Source organism: Podarcis vaucheri, assembly GCF_965113315.1.
Source record: "Podarcis vaucheri genome assembly, chromosome: 2".
In the NCBI taxonomy this organism is placed as follows: domain Eukaryota; kingdom Metazoa; phylum Chordata; class Lepidosauria; order Squamata; family Lacertidae; genus Podarcis; species Podarcis vaucheri.
Genome location: NC_138760.1, coordinates 46,100,601 through 46,118,484, shown reverse-complemented (window position 1 = coordinate 46,118,484; position 17,884 = coordinate 46,100,601). Strand labels below are relative to the sequence as shown.

The 17,884-nt window shown below is 41.1% G+C and overlaps 1 protein-coding gene and 1 long non-coding RNA gene across 8 annotated transcripts in view; one reads left to right on the top strand and one right to left on the bottom strand.

The window, feature by feature from the left end:
- LOC309527248 overlaps positions 1 to 8,471 on the top strand; it is a 39,331-nt gene extending 30,860 nt beyond the window's left edge. Inside the window, exons 2-4 of the long non-coding RNA XR_014217150.1 lie at positions 3,812 to 3,857; positions 4,725 to 4,841; positions 6,157 to 8,471. This is a non-coding gene — a long non-coding RNA (uncharacterized lncRNA). The remainder of the gene's footprint in view (positions 1 to 3,811; positions 3,858 to 4,724; positions 4,842 to 6,156) is intronic.
- Positions 1 to 17,884, bottom strand: part of SHISA6 (shisa family member 6) — a 261,331-nt gene that overhangs the window by 188,250 nt on the left and 55,197 nt on the right. For all 7 annotated transcript variants that reach the window (XM_082213843.1, XM_082213844.1, XM_082213847.1 and 4 more), the window contains exon 4: positions 13,841 to 13,936. In XM_082213843.1, coding sequence (XP_082069969.1) covers positions 13,841 to 13,936 — 96 coding nt within the window. The remainder of the gene's footprint in view (positions 1 to 13,840; positions 13,937 to 17,884) is intronic.

Here is a 17,884-nt window from a genome sequence, read left to right as displayed (position 1 = left end):
TGCTTCCTCAACCAACTCTGTAGGTACAAAATGACCTGGGGAAACTAGCCAGTGTTCAGTTTCAGAAACACAGGTGTCTGATCTCAGCTCTTGAAACTGATAATTGATAAACTGGGCAACTTGAATGTGTCATGGAAGGTGTCAAATGTTCACACGCTCACAGCCTGAGAAACTGAGTTGTTTATGTGATGATAGCAGGCCAAGAGTCAAACAGTACAAGATCTGACAAATTATTTCCAACTTTCCCATGTGACTGCATGTGGCTGAAGCAGACCACTGATTTCACAATGCTTACCACAACATCATTGAAGACACATGAGATGTAATAGCTATATGCAGCAAAACACTGCAAGGAAAATTTAAAAATTCCATGGTGAACAAGGCCCTTCATATATGGAAGCCCCATATTCCAGTTAACAAATTATAGTCTGCAGCTAGAGTACTAGTGAGGCAAAATGAACTACTGTAACTGAGCCATGAGCCTTTATTCACTTCAGATAAAACAAGGCAGTCCATTGCTGTACCACTAACTTAAAGAGATTATTAGCCTGTGAACTTTTCTTTTGGAGAGGGGGAGAGGCAGAAATATCCCACTATCTTTTTACCCTTTATTTGAAGAGTGGAGTCCATACCCTCAGTGTGACTCATATTGGCATTGCTACAATATAAAACACAGCTTTCCCACCCTTCTTCCCCAGCACCAACTAAAATTGACTCCGGGGAGCTCAGGAGAATGCTCAGAACAGTGGAGCCAAATGCTTCCCTAATGGAACAATCACTTAAGCGTGATGTTGAATTTCTCCCTAAGGTTACAAAGTTATATAGTTATGCATTTGGGAAATACATAATGTTGTGGTCAACAGGAAAAGACAAGTGAGGTGGAGCGTTTGGAGATGGGATCCTGGCCATTAAATAACTATAAGCCGCTGAAGAGATCCTTGACTTGCTAGTTGTGATCAGCATGCAGAATTATTAGGGCATGCATTTCCAATACTAAGCTCAGATAATGCATTGCTTGAAACAAGTGTCCAGTTTTGGTCATTCATATCTGAGAAGAATATGTTGAAACTGGAACAAATGCGGAAAATAGCAAATAGGATAAGTAGGGACCCCAAACGTTTTGTGTTCAGAAGGTTACAGAGCTGGGCCAGCTCAGCTTAGGAAAAATGAATGGAGATACATTCTTGTCGTAAATATTCTTATTGTCTCTAGTCTCTATCTGGGTTTATTGGTGAGGACTGTTACTTTTCCTTAGTCCTGTGACATCATGACTGTGTGCATAATGGAGTGCAAAATACCTGGCTTTCCCTGGGGATTGTGTCTGGTCCTGATCTGCATAGATGCTTGCAATATGTTTGATGCATTTTATTTACATTCTTCACTTGTGCCTTTAAGATGAAGAATTATATCTGGAGCAGCCATGAAAACTACTGAAGGCAGCATTACAGGCTCATGGATTTGTTTGTGAGTTTGTGCTGTGAAGCTACCATAGCGAGCAAGCGAGCAAACCCTTGATTTTGCCTGTGTTTATTCCTGTGAGGCTGCTGCTTGGAAGATTTCCAGTCTCCTCTCACTTCCTTGGGATTATCAAGGTCTAACAAAAATATGGCATGCAAAAATATGCAGCAAATTCAGGAAGGCTGCCTGTCTGCTCCCCCCCTTAAGAAGAGCCACTTCAGGATGGGAAATTTGGGATTCAGAAGATTGGGGGGGGGTTATTCAGCACCTCCTGCCTACTACCACTTTGGCACCCCTTCTCAAAGTGGATTTTCTCTTTTTTTTAAAAAAGAACTGTTATTTTAAACATTAATCTGTTGATTGTATGAATGCTTAATTGCTTAATCAATTACTATATTAACATGACTTAAAGCTGCGAATGAATAAAACATTATCTCGGAAGAAGAAGGAAAAAACACTTTTTCAGACACATGCCACAGCAGACATCTCAGAAGAGGCAGAGGTGGGGGACTCTATAATATCTAAAATTACTGCTTGTGAAGTCCAGTTTGGATTAATTACAAACGAAGCAGTGGAAAGGACATTAGATTTTTTCTCTCCTTTTGAGAATATTGAATTTCTCATAAAATCCTTTGTGAGCAAAGCACCATTTTTAAGGCACAAAATGAGATCTAAGCAGGAGCAGCAGATGTACTTATATGGCCAAATACTGATCAATAAATACTGAAAGAGAAACCCTTTCCAAGAGAATGTTGAAGCAGCCCTCCCCCTTTTTTGCTTTTACACATGTAAGCAATGTGATGAGGCAGCCCACAATCCCCACGCTTAAAGACTAGTGACAATAGAGAGCCCATGTAGCTCAGTAGGAAGAATCCTTCCTGGGAAAGGGCACTCAATAATAGACTGACTTTTCCCTTTGAGTTGTGTGATTTATTTTGACATAATACACAAGGCAAAGAAAGAGGAATTCATTAGGGTGAAATAGATTGCTACATAACTGCTAAGATGAAAATAAAGCCACTGGCAGGGAAAATGGAGGAAAGGGATGCCTTAAAGACACAGGTATGCAACAAAGTGGTGGCATGTGGCTATAAAAGAAAGTCAGTCAGTAGCCTCAGTTGCTTTTTCTCAAGCCTACTGGGTTGGACAACTGTTTACCAGTTAGTGCAAGTTACCTCCATATAAACCATAGCTTCATAGACTGTGACAAAGATGGTTTACTCCCATCTCCCAAGGTGGGTTATGGAGGTGCAAATACTGATTTATCAGCAGGAACTATTTAAATAAAATGGGCATGTAAACATAAGTTAAATCTGAATCTATTTCTTATGCCATTAAGATCGGCCTGCCTCTGACGCTATTCTTTTTTCAGTATAAGGATATACGGGATAAAAGGATAAAAAGGACGAGTGTGGGAAATGATAGTTTATGGGTTCTTGTTTGGGAAGTTCTATCTAGCCAACTCAATAGAATTCCTCACTGTCTCTTCCTCTTCCGGCATATAGACATTTGTGCATTATCTATATGAGACATCATTTTACCAGTGACCTAAAAATCAACATATTTACAGAAACTTGTTTGGAAAGTTCTGTATACCCCACTTGATACAGTTTCTTATTCCTGTCTCTGCCACTTTCTCTTTCTGCATAGATATTTGCTCATCGTTCTACTAGTGACTTAAAGTTAGCAAGAAAATAATCACTAAATTTCAAACCAACAGTGTATACAATAGTGTATACAACCAGAATACATCACTCTTTGCCATCACCTCCGGCCTCACCAGTTTAAGATGACAAGAATACCATGAACATCAGTATGCATGCCCCAGCTGAGCTATATGATAGTCACTCAGGTTATTGTCTTCCATGAGTATCTCTTCTCCACCACCTGAATTATGATATTATCTTCCACCAGACTTAGTAATGGGAGAGTAATTCAAAGGGGTGCTGTGTGATGCATGCAAAAGCATTTCTCTCTCTCTCTTTTTAAACTGAGTAGCCACAATCCAATGCAGAGTGTTGACTTCAAAAAGCTTAAATCCAAACATTTCTTTGTTTCATTCTGACCAGTGTCTTTATTATATTTGGTGATCCTTTCAATATGAAAGGATAAAGAAAGGCCTCAACCATCTTTTCCTACTCAAGTTTAACTTCGAAACACTTTGACATATTGTATAACTTTGGCTAATTAAATAATCTATGGCCTTTTATACTTTGGGGCGGGTACTGTTGTTTTTTGTTTGTTGCCATGTTACATATTTTTGTGTTTTTATATTGCAAACTACTTTGCGATCCCTGGATGAAGGGTAGTATAGAAATTTAAATAATTAACTAACTGGTTAATACCACTTTAGCTTATCTCTTGGTCTCAATGAAAACTCATGGCACTTCTACTTGGAAGTAAGTCCCACTGTGTCCAGTCCTTTTTATTCCTCTTATCTATGCCTTCTCCATTTGTATGTACAATATTTGTTTCAACAGAGTGTTGAAGAAATACAATTTATTTATACAGAACATTATGGGAGACCTTGTACATTACTGCTTTCCCCTTTCTAATAACACAGTTCTCCCTTCTGGTTGCTGCATCACTGGGATCTGAAATCCCACAAAGATTCCAAGATTGCTCTATTGAGTAGGCAATAGGTTGTTAAGCACCAGGTGTTGAACTGGAGCAAAACAGACACATGACACCTGCGGCCTTTCAGCTATAGAGTGCATCCTCCAGGTCTGGAATTGGGGGCATAGCCCCAGTCTGATCCCAATGTTGACACAGAATTTCATGTACCATTTTGTCTTTCTCTCTCCAAATGCTGCTATGTGAGATCACCACAGTTTGATTTAGCTATCTAAACTAATTTTATTGTGCAAACATGGCCATTTAAGCATTGGCTGGTGGGGTTGGTTGTTTTGCTTCTTGAGTACTGCTGCTATGGGGTTGGTTTATCTGCTATGTTTATAAATGTTATTAGCTGCTTTGAGGTCACTAGCTGAATGTGATAATGTATTTGACCAATCTTTATTTAAAGGTTTAATGTACTGACATGTTTGAAGGAATTATGCCTCAGAAACATTTGTGCCAATAAACCTGGAAAAAATACTACCTGCCTGCCTGGATTATAGTACTCTAGACAGTATCCTACTATATGACTAGAACTGTTTTGTGGAATTTGCCATCTGAAAAATAATAGTTGCAACTGTAGATTTCTCTTTGATATTTGTGTAAAGGCAGATGCAAATGCTGCATTTAGCTTCTCTGCTATATTTCAGGATTAATGGGTGCTCCCCATACACCTTGATAATCCAACTTCTCCCTTGGCTCCACCCTCAGAGTTCCTTGGCCTACTGGGATCACTCAGTGGAAATTCAGATGCTGCCTGTGCACAGGTCAAGTATTTTAGGTTACAATCTTCATCCTAATTGCCAGTGCCTGCTTCCCCCTATCTCTTATTAACAGCTGTCATTCATTGCAATTTTACCTTTAGCCCCAATGCCAAAGCTGAATGTGCTAGCAGAGATTCATTGCTGGCATCTTCAGGAACTTACTGAAGAGCGCCAACTTCAAAATAAAAATAGAAAGTGATAAGACCCAGAAATTCCAAGTGCAGAGTTGGTACTACATAGTGCAATGGTGGGAACAGAGAAAATTCTAACACGACCTGCTAACTGTACAATGACAGTTCTGCCTTGTGATAGGATATCTGAAAAAGACCACACAGTGAAACAAAATCTACGTAATGGTACAGTGACATGTTTGTTACTCTTGTAGAGTTTTACTTATCCTGTAAAATACAGTCATAGCAACAATGATAGCTTATGTGCTAGGTTTAGTTCAGTTTTGCATTTCACTTTATCATGTTTGTTGTCCCTGAGCATATGAAATATATAATGCTGGCACATAGTTGGTGGTTTCTTCCCTTCTGCTTCAGATCTTTCTATGCCTTGTAATATGCTTATGAGCGCATGTCTTTATAGGTCCTTGGCCTGTCTCTGAAACAGACCTCCCTTCCTGTTGTCCTTTTGCTGCCCCATGCTAAACAAGTTGTCCAGAGACAGTGCAGATAGATAAGCTACCATAAATAAGATTTCCACTGGAGCAGGAATTCTTTGGTAATGCTCACTAACTATGAATCACCCTTCCCTAGTCTAGCTGTTCTGTCTGCAACATATATAATTGGCTGCAGAATCTGGATAATCTTCCATTAATTTGAAATCAGAAAACAGAGTACACACACTTCATGCATTCACAATGAATAGATATTATATTGGGTGACAATAAACTAATTCATTGGGATGCAGATGACTGCAATTTGCTCTCCCCATGCCAATGTGATCTTGCTAACAAGTGTTAATGATAACTGGGAGTGTACTTGCCAAAATCTCAATTTTTGCATTGCTTATTCATGGAGAACTTTGGCTGCTGCTATGAGACTATGTGCCCCTTCCAGCTTTCCTTAACTATATCTAACTGGCAGCACATGAAGTGCTTAATGAACCATTTTGAGAAAACAAGGACATTTGATGAAGTGACACAGTGAAAGAGGGTCCTAACTGCACTCCTTGAAAGTGTGATAGCTTCTCATGTATTCCTGTGAGCAGAACCTTGATGGTAAGGGTGGACACAAAGAGGGACATAGCCACACATGCATTTATACAGATTCATATCTACACAGCGGTTTTGAGTTGGTTTATTTTATTTCAGGTATGCAACGGAGGAGCAATCAACACTGAGACTGCAATCTAAAAGGGGGAAGTTTGTATTACTAGAAGATGACATGAAAAAGACATCAGGACCCTGGACAGCGCTTAGGGAGAAAATGGGAGAACAAGAAAGACAAGGGAGAGTGCCATCCATGACTTTGTGGATTTTGCAGGCTGATCCTGAAGAAGAGTCTCTCACCCACATTCTAGCTTTTCTGACTGTTTTTACAATTTTGTGTAGGTTTCTGTGGGATAAGTCATCAGGTTAACCACTACACTTTGAAATGAATAGGATATGTGTATCAGAGACAAGCATGTAGGTAAACATTCTTTTTTGGCTTAAAAAGCAATGTCTAATGCAACTCTTCACTTGCATGCTATCACATGTGCTCCTTATGCTATGCTGGAACAAATGCCATTGCCATATGTGGGGTATGTGTATTGTCATGTTATTAATTTCATTTTCTCAACTCTTGTCATCTCCCATCTACCTGTCTTCATGTCCCTGTCTTCTCTTTGCTTACTTTCATTTGACTTAATCATCATCCACTTTTTCTACTGAAACACACACAAAACAGCTTACAAAAGAGTTTCAATTAGGTGCAATAAAAATATAGACATGCAATACAAAACACACAGAAAATACTCTATATTTTTCAAGTCTCCTGCTCCAACTCCCTACTGTTCTTTGTGTTTTTCTCTCATAATATTGCCCTGCTCATTTTTCATAGATGGCAGGCATCCTCAGTGAGATAACTGATTTCTGGAAGTTACAGGATTGCTCTGGTAGAAAGGGGCTGCTTCATTTATAGCTCACTAATGCTAGCTGTTGAATAGTTAATGACTTGTATAATGTTTGCATCCATTCAAGTGAGATTCCTGTGCTCCTAACACTATTTACACTAACCTACAACCTAAGCAGCAGATGTTAGAGAGCAAGAAACTTGAGGGTTGTTTATTTTATATGTGTTTAGATGCAGACACTGATGTAATATTCCCCCAATATAAAATGGAATTTGAAACACATATTCCTCATTTCACAAAGCATATGTCTTAAGAAACCAAAATACTATTTGGAAGTATTGTGAGCACAATAATATATGACCCAAGTCCTCCCATTGTGTATATTTCTACAACTTTTAATAGGGGTGGGGGGTGGAAAATCTTTTTCAGCTTGGGGGCCACATTCCTTTCTGGACAACCTTCCGAGAGCCACATGCCAGTGGTGGGCGAGGCCAGAGGAAGATGTAGGTGGAGCAACGAATGCAAATTTTACCTTTGTACTGTAGGCTAGCATCTACATGCACCTCCACAGCCTGCTTTGTCCTCTACCCAGGTAAGCAAGAGTCATTATCAGAGTTCAAGGACATATTTCAGCTAGACCAAAAAACAAACAAACTCAAGGAGGGTGTGGAGCAAGGCCAGCTGAGATGTGTGGCCTGGGGAGAGAGGGTGTGGGTGAGTATAGACTCTGCTTCTTAGGGACATTTGTTGCAGAATTGCCCCTGACAGTGGAAGGGGCCAATGAAAAGAGGCAACTTTTATCTGAGATGAAGTAAAGGGTGTGAGGGGGAAACAGGAAATGAAGCATTCTGACAGTGCTTGTCCACACCTCCACTTGCCCCACTTTCCTCCAGGAAAACCTACAGCTTATAGCTGAATTAGACATTATTATTATTATTATTATTATTATTATTATTATTATTATTACCCTGCCCATCTGGCTGGGTTTCCCTAGCCACTCTAGGTGGCTTCCAACAAAACATTAAAAATACAATAAAACATCAAACATTAAAAACTTTTCTGCAGATTGTTGTTTGCTTTGATTCAGTGGCAAAGAGTGTTTTCCAAGGAAACCAGTGGGGAAAATGCAAAACTGTCTGACCCATACCTAGAAAGCAGGGGACAAGCAGAAATGTGGATGAGCACTTAAGAGTCTTAACTGATAGTATTCCAATGGGGATAAACTCCTTCATTTGGTTTCATGAATCACCAGGAAATCACATTGGCTATATATTGCGCACTTTATCTGATTCTTCAAAAACAGAGAAACTCAATGGCCAAAACAAATTGCATTGTGCAGAGTTACGGAATAAGGTTAACACAATTTAAATGAAAAGGAGCAAGGAAATGCAAAACCTGAGCAATTCCTGCTGTCAATAATCAGCCATGCTAGTTTGGGGTTTTTGTTTTGTTTTGTTACTTAATAGCAGAAATTCTGCAAAGATTGTCCAAGGGTAGCTTGGCACAAAGAACACCTGCACCCATGGTTTTGCTAAGAAGAAAGGAATGGGAAGAAGCAATTTTCTGAAAAAAAGTTTACAGTTACCGTATTTTTCGCCCTATAGGACGCACATTTTCCCCTCCAAAAATGAAGGGGAAATGTGTGTGCGTCCTATGCACTGGCCCCACCCTCTCTCCAGGCTTCAGGAAGCTATCCACAGCCTGCTTGCCCGAGCGCGGGGCACACTGAATCAGAACTCCCGCAGGGCTCCCTAGGCTGCGGATAGCAGCCTGCTTGCCCGAGCGCGGGGCGCACTGAAGCAGAGCGCCCCGTGCTTCAGGAAACTATCTGCAGCCTAGGGAGCCCTGCGGGAGTTCCTGCGGTGGGGGGAGGGGAATAATTTTTTTCTTTATCCCCCCCCAAAAAAACTAGGTGTGTCCTATGGGCCGCGCGTCCTATAGGGCAAAAAATACGGTATTTTAGACCATTTTTGTGTTTATGTCTGTACATAGCTGTTAACCAGACCTGCATGTTTTGTGACCCACCAAGCCAAAAATTCCCACCATTAACCTAAAACATTCCAACAGGGCTCAATAAATGGCCTGGTTCCTGCCCCCCTATTATCCAGGTATAGCAAAATCCAGGAGATTGTCAAATACCCAAAGCAGACCACGGTATATCACTGGTGGGCTGTGTTCAGCTGTAGTACATCACAAAACGTGCAGGCCTGGTATAGATACTCAGTTTGTCATTCCAGAAACTCAACCCAACTTTGGTTTGCTTAAAATATGGTAAGTGAGAACAAAGCTACTATCAGAACCATGGTTTCAGATCCTGGCTTGTTCTTCTATCAAACCTAAAAGTTGTTGAGCCCTCTCTCTCTCTCTCTCTCTCTCTCTCTCTCTTACAAAAATGCCCCCAAAACATGATTTTTCAACTGACTTGCCTAAGATCCAGGACAGAGCGCCGCCCCCCGGATGTCAATTCCACCTTTGAAATCATGGTCGCATCACAGGGAACTATGATTTGCTTAAAAGCAAAAGAAGCAGCTTTCTCTCTCCTCCTGTAGCACGTGAGAGGGGAGGTGGGTCTATGAGCCTGAGGGCAGGCTTGTTCACATAGTGGGAAACACTGCAGTTATGTCAGAACTGTGCCTGATAATTAGAAAGAAGGTGGCTTTGCTTGTAGACTGAGAAAAATGGATTATACATCTGCACAGACAACTGCCATGTGAATTAACTGCTTAGAGTGTGCCTATTTTTCCTTGATACATAAATGGTGAGCATCTGGCAAAAGCAGGGTAAGCTCCCTTAAGTGGATGTTATTTTGTACTGCGCATTCTCAGTGGAATGAAAGCAGTGCAAGCAAACTTAACAAAGCAATGGAACAGTGTGTGAAGCATTTGTGAGGAAGATCCTGGTACAGGGAGCGCCTGCATCATGAGTAGGCCTATGGCCGGAGAGCTCTTGCTGATTGTGCTGAAACAAGAGCATATCCCCATCCCATAGTTTGGAGAATATGCTTTGCCACTATTTTATAAACTGAAATGTGAGGCTGAGATGACTCATCCAGCTGAGTGCCATACCAGAAAAATAAATCACCAAAGCCCAGGAACCTGCGGAATGTCAAAAACCTCAAATCACCTATTTGGTATTCAATGGTATAGCATATCATGTACCTATGCTTCCACCCCCAAACAATCTCCCAGTGAATTGATACTTAGCACTTGCAGCACAACCACACCACAAAGGATAGCTTGGAGTGGGAGGGGGGGAGGGCACATGTATCCTAGTGCAAAGAAAAACCAACACAAGATCACAAACAGCTCCAATTAACACAGTACTAAACACCATACACCGATGAGAAGTAAAGTCACCAGTGATAAAGCCATAACATGAAGATGCAATTTTTCAGAGGGAGTTATATCAGGGAATTGCAATGATAGTAGCTTATTTCATGAAGCTGCAATTAAGCTGGGTTAGATAGAACCATCTCTGTTTACAGGTAAACTTACTGAGATATTACAGCTGGTACAACAGCTTTGGTCCAAATGTTTGTGTGTGTGTGTGTGTGTGTATATACACATGCCAAGAGACATGCCTGCAATTACAACATCTAAAGCAGTGATGGGTCAGATAAGCGAGAAACAGGTATACATAGTTATGGCTCTTGCATGCAAATAGCAGTATTCATTAATGGGTTAAGAAGACATGCATTCCTCAAGCCCACCAGTGCATCTTCACTTGCAAAAGGTTTTTTTTAAAAAATAATAATAATACACACCTTTAAGTATTGCTGAGTACATAAGAAATGCCATGGCTGAATCAGGCCAAAGACACAGCTTGTCCACTTGTAAACATTCAAAATAATTAACCTAAATCAAAAAAGGCCAAACCAAGTGGACACAGGATGAAAAGCTGCCACACACTAAGGCACAACTATGCAAAGAGCTTTGCCAAGTCTCAAACAGCTCAAATAGCGAAGGCACAGCTTTCGGCTACAATCTGAAAGACACTTATTTGGAAGATAAGTCCCATTCATTTCAGTAGAGCCTACTTCAGGGTAAACACATTTAGGATTGGGGAGTGTATTAAAATAAATAAATAAACCCAGCTCCTTTTATTTAAGCATTCACGCACAATATTTTTTCTAAGCCGCCTTCACTGGCCAGGAAAACCTGAAAGTTGCTTTTCTAAAATAATAAGGTTTGAAAATAAAGAATAGTTGTAATTTATTACATTACTGCAGAAGATTCAGCATTCTGTAGGGGCAAATCAATTCTAGAAAGGCTCCTAATTAAACAGTGAGAGTTGGCAAAACTGGATAAAGCTAGATAGCAGAAGCTCATTCACCACTTTCCTGCCTTGCACATGGCCGCTATCACTTATCAATTTTATGCTCCATTTTCTCCCCTCTGCCTTCCTGCCCTGTCAAACCAGGCCTGCATATCTAAGCAAAAATCCCCCGTAACTTCCTCTGGAGTAGTGGAAATGACAATAATATGTAGCCAGTCAGGGAAAAAAAATGGAAAAGCCTGGGACAAAGGAAGAGATGCTTCTGGGAATCTCTCTATAGGTCCCAGTGGCTATTACCTTCAACTCAGTGCTTTGTGCTTTCCATTCCTGTCTAACCTGTCTCCCACCCAATGAAATCCTTGAAAGGGCAGACTCACAGGAAGTTTACATAAGTCCCTTTTCTGAAGGTTAGTTCCTGGTTCATATGTGGTGTTCGCTTTCCTCTCAATTTTGTGCCGTGCGTCTACATACCACCCTGTCCAACGGGAGAGCATAATCCTATGGGCTCTGCCTCCACCTCAGTAAACTTTATTTGAATACACAAAACACAGACAATACACACATATATTGGTTCTTCTGTGACAGTTCCACAGAACTCATACTGTTTTTGGATGACACTTGTAGAGAAAGGTTTTCTTCCATTGAGTTAAACAGCAAGAAACGTCAGGAAAATAAAGGTGTTTTCTTTTTCTTTTTAACAACTTGTGAATGGTGAGCATCCATGGGAACAACAACAGCAACAAGGATGGATATATATGAAACAGCATGTTTCCACATACAGTACATTGTTTCTGTAGAAATAATATATCCATATACATCTATAATATAAACGTACAACAATCTCACAGTGAATCAAGCAGGAAACAATGTTGGGTTATCAAGGTGGCTTGTGCCTGCCCAGCAGTACAGACCACCATCAATGCGCTAATGTGCCACAGAGTGAGGTGGACCCTGGAAGAGACTTGGTGGTCAGTGAGCCTAGAAGCTGTGTCTTAGAACCAGGGAGTGGCCCAGCACAGAATAGGCTGCCCCTCTCTCCCCTCAAGTCTTTCGAGGTGGCTAACTCACTCTTCAACAATCTGAAGGCAACAGAATGTGCACAAGAAAGTTAAAAATAAGAATTCACACTATATTGAAAGGAAAACCCACCCAAAGAGGCAACAGAGTGATTAAAAGACGAGTCATCAAGGTCCCAGTAACAACAAGTTCCTGAATGTTAGCTGTGAGCATCAGCATGATGCTAGATGGTACGTATGGCATGTATAATTTGCTATTGACATAACCACATCAGCACACTCAGGATTGTACTGCATACACATATAATGTTACACAGAACGTACATATTGCAGAATATGGATACTGACATGTTTTCTTATTTGTATAGCATATTATATATGTGTGTATGTTATATATCTATCTATCTTTATATCTCTCACAGATTAGGTAGACACACAAAAATATATGACCCTTAAGGAAATCACTTTATAAAATACTTATAATATTGGGGGAAATATATCTGAATACAGTGCACTCCTATTATACTGAATATGCTGATGCACATTCAATAGATGTAGTGAATAATATGAGCAGCAACCTTATAGCACAATCTACAAGGAGCATCTCATGCAGAAATCCCACTGAAAGTGTAGGGGACAAGAAGTAGAGGAGAACAAAGGCCATGTAGTCCAGTGATCTGCTTTGTGATTGATCCATGAATCCTGACTGGACCATGAATCCATGGGCACTCTAAAGACCAGTTTGTGCAGTCCGGGTTGCACCATGTCACAAGCAAAGAGCAAGTGAACCACAGAAGGCACTGCCAAAGTAAACATCTCTAGAGGACAGGTGCACGAGAGCCCAGTGGTGTGTTCAAGAGGACAGCAAAGCAGAGCAAGGCAAAACAAAACAAAGCTCCCAAGGCTGCTAGACAACCTGACCAGGGAAGCCCCTAGTCCAACATCAAAACACTTCCCCACTGAGCTGTATAAAAGGAATAAGGACACCCCCGTCCCCATCCACCCAACTTGGATGAATTGCAAGATAACTTTCGGCAAGTATAAGAATGCATATGCTTGTGTAATATAGCCATTGGAGCTGCAAAACATTTTCCCTATTATGAAATTTCAGTGGGGTTTGTGCATGAGACATTTCTGTTAGATTTGCTCATAATTATTTGCATCTGTACCAAACCATTAGCTTAATCTGCTCTAAACATTTTTCCCCATGTGGTACACATGTACAGTATAAGTGGAGCATACTCTGCTTCTACAGCAGCACCCCAGTTTTGGAATGGTGCCACTTTTCTATCCCATGGCTATGGTGGCATTACACTCCCTTCTGTTTTCTTGGGAAATGGTGGCAAGGAAGGCATTTTGCATCCATTTACACAGGAAAACGCAGAGCAATTTATCCTGTCGGACTGCAAACAGCAATTGGCTCATGTCTGTCTGTCAGTCTATACCTCTCCCAGGCCCAAAATGCCACCTGTCCCTCTACAGGTTTTAAGAGCCCACCAATGGCACATTTTTTGAACTTGTAACTCCATGTTCCATCATAAACCAATGATCTTCCACACTCTTACTGGAATCATACACAAACCAACTTCCAAGTGAGAGACTGACTCAACCCCATCTTTTCTATTTAGCAAAAAATGGTTTCCACTGTACCCTTGCTGTGTCCTCTTCCTAACGTGACAAACCCAGAGGAGATGAAATTATGGAAATCTGGACCTCCGCTTCGATAAATATCCTTTCCATAGTGACCTGTCAAGGAAAGATGAGAAACAGCATGTCACATTACTATCTATTTCTTTTTATTTGTTAATTTTTATTCCACTTAATGCACAGATAACTTCTAAACAGCATTGTTAAAACATATTATAACAGAGAAAGCACAGTTAAAATACACAATAAAACAATCCCATTAAAACATAAACATCCATGATTAAAAATATACAGTAAAACTGTCCTATTAAATCCATAGCAATTAAAACAGGGCAACTGGGTCAAGTGATTGAGGGAATGCCTGTGTAAACCGGTATGTCTTCAAAATCCCGTTAAACTAGACCTCTTGCATTTCACCAGTGAGTGCACCACAACACTGGTGCTACTAGTAAAAAAGCCACAAGTTCACAATCATCAGACTGTGGTATGGCTAACCTGGTTTCAGCCTTAATCTGGTCCAGAGTTGTTTAGGGCTTTATATGTAAGTAACAAGACCTTAAAACTGGCTTTATGCCACAGCAGATCCCTTAGCACTGGCAAAGCACTATGTAGGTTGTAGAATCCTGCACCAGCTGCAGCCTCTAGAGACTAGCGACAAAAGAAGTGCCAAATAGATAACAGAATTGTAGAGTTGGAAGGGACCCTGAGGTCCAGTCCAACCCCCTAGTCCAACCCCCTGCAATGCATGAATATGCAGCTGCCCCATACAGGGATTGAACCTCCAACCTTGGCGTCATCAGCAACACACTCTAACCAATTGAGCTATCCATGCTGCAATAATAGTATGCATTGCAGAGTCCAAATGTGAGCTTGAAAGTGAATGAGTCACAATGGCCAAGCTATCTTTGTCCAGGTGATAAGTGCTCTTTGCCATGGAGCCCACCCTGTTCCAAGAGCACTCTTAAACTATGTACCTGTTCCTTCAAAGGGACAAGTTCCCAATTCTCAGAGCTGGGAAGCACTCACTCATAACTTCTCTGTCTTAGCAGGATTCAGCTTCAGTCCTCTACTGCTTTGAGGCACTGGTTCACTCTCCTGGCTCAGGTGTGTTCTAGAAACATAGCAATGGTGTCCTCCCTGGGTTGGGAGTAGGGCAAAATGGTGATGAGGCTGAGGTAGTTCTAGGTTAAGACTGGGGGAGCTCCAACTCCCATCAGGCAGCATGGCCAATGGTTCTAAGTTCAAAACATATTCTAGTTGGGTGAAGGCTGTGTTCGATTGATGCTGCATTGTGGGCAACACTCACGTTGAATCTTGACACCAGAAGAGTCACATCTTTTGTGGTTTGTTGACTGAGCTGAAATGCTCCCTTTAAGAAACACCATCTTCCCTTTCCTGGGCACTTCCTCTATTGTGTTCCTTGAAGCAGATATGGCATATAGATCCTAGAACCCCAGTAAATAAGTTTTAACAGAGTGCCCCTACTCAGAAGAAGGTGGGGTGGAGGCCCATAACTACAGTCATGATTATGCCCATGGTTTTATTTTACTCTTTGGCTATAAATGATGGGAGAAGTAGACCATTGGAAGAACAGATTTGGCTCAGGGATCACCGCATCCCAGCCACTGTTCTGGATGCCACACTCCAGATGGGAGCGGTGTGGATACCCAAACAAGTGAGCCATAATCTATCAGCAAGCCTACCCAAGCATATAATTTCATTACCTATATTTGTTTAAAATGTTTTAATGATTTTATGTGCATTTTAATAATAATTATTTTATGTATATTTGTTATCTGAATTTCAGCTGCATATTGTTTACAATTTCATTATGCACACCACTTAGAGAGCTTTTTGATTAACAGGTTTATGAACCTTTCTAAATTACTAATTGACTAAATGAAATAATGGGAGTGGGAATAAATGACAAGTACTACAGTGAGATTGTATTTCGAGAAAATACTGTGGCTTCTGTTTTGTTGCTCCCCTCCCCAACCCCTGCAACCGCAGCCATCCTCAAAACAACCAGGTAGATTGGAGGTCAAACAGGAGAACTGAGCAAAGATATACAGTACCGGAAATAAATCAGTTGGTTCCCCAAATCCCTTTGCCCACCTGCGAGTCCCGGGAAAGTGTCATTGTGAAACATCATTTGTAACATGCATTCTAGCCGAAATCATATTCCTTTAGAAGCGTCATATGAGGATATGCTCCAATAATTATATATATTCCTCTCTATCTAACCCTCAATTACCATTCTTTTCATTGTAAAGCTTTGGTACATGAGCACTTACTTTGAAGGGCTGGGAGGGGCACCAAAGGGCCAAATGTAGCAGGTATTATATAGGGGTTTTTAAAAAAATAAAAATTGCTTCTGCTGCTCTCTGCCTCTGGCCATGCTGTGAGGGACAAAGGGATCCAAGGGGTAGAAGCAGAGGAAGCAATCATATGAAGAAATGAAAATCCAGACATGGGCAAGGCTTCCATTGCATTTCATTTTAAATTAAAGCTCTTCCCACATGCCTCATCCTCCAACCCCAACTCCCATTCTCTTTGCATGGATGTTATTTGTAACCTGTTGTGACTTTCCATGGATCTTTTAGAAGGACACACCATTCTTTCTCTTCCCACCTCTCACACATTCTCATTTGCACATGCACATCCATGTATGTTAGTTCATGCACACTCCGATGGGGAGGTTGAGGAGGTGATATTCCACTATCTTCTATGGACAAGTGGCCACTGGTTCCGCATGTGGATTCTTAAAAAAAGGCCTAAATATTCACATTCTAATTTCACCACCTTAAGGAAACTTCCAGCTTTAACTATAGAGCATGCAAGGCTGCCCTGCAATGGAAGTTATATGTTATTGTTTTTAAATGGACTGGCACGTTCTTCTTCCAACTTAGAGTAGCTGCCCAGCTCTTTTAATGTGTCTATAGAGAGTAAAGTGGTTTTCTACAGTGCTATTTGACTGAGGTTGCATCTCCTGGGTCTATCCTACTACTCACAACTGGGCTGGCTCCAATTGCTATGGTTGGTTCTCCTGAGATCAATTCCATTCTCTCTGTCTTTCATTTCAAAAGGCAAAAACAACAACAACAACAACAACCAACAAACAAAAAACAAATAAGGAGGTTCTGGAAGACAGCTGTGCCACACTGGGAAAAGAAGAGGTTACCACCACATCTTTCTGCTATCCTTCAAGAGACAGAATTAAATCGCAGAGGAAAATGACTCCCTCCCCATCTGAGGCCAGACAAACCCTCAAATGGATGTATATTTTGCTCACCACACAACAAAAGTCAAGCTCTTCAGGGCATTCAGCTGAAAAGGGAAGCACTCCACGGCAAACACACCCTAAGTAAATTGCAAGAGGAACAACCATGGTTGCAAATGTCATTTATATTCCCAGCTCGAGAATAATGGGATTATTAGAGCTGAACTAAGCTCTTGTTATCCACCTTTCAGAAATGTTATTCCTAAACACAGGTTATAAAACAGTGAACTCTCTTTGGGTACTAACATTCCAAGACAGATCTCTGCTATTGCAGGGCTGTATGTACCTATGAAGGACTTGAATTTGAGTTTACCACAAAATGACACCTTAGGGGAAGGAAAGAGATTTCCTGTGCTTTCAGCTGCCTGCTCCCCACCCCCCATCCATTGTTTGGATAATTTCAGTGACTTGAGAGACAAACAGCACAAACAAGCAGTCCTAAGAAGGTGTGGGTTCTCTGCATGCCCCAGAAAGGGAAGGAGCATCTATTTATACTGTCAATCAAGCGTAGCCACCTTAGAGATTGTAGAGAGACAGCTGCAGCTCACAGCCGATGGTAAATGAATCCCCCAGGGCTAAGGAAGGGCATTTCAAGTGCAGAGGGGCTCAGAGGCAAAACTGTTATCACGGCTGACTACCAAGGATGACCTCAGTTTGAGGAAAATGATCTGCCTAGAGAGGGCTGGATGCTGCAACATCCTTTCCTGCAGGGACTTTATTTCCCCGTCAGCTTTAACATCTTTTTCTGCTTTGCCTTTGCTACACAT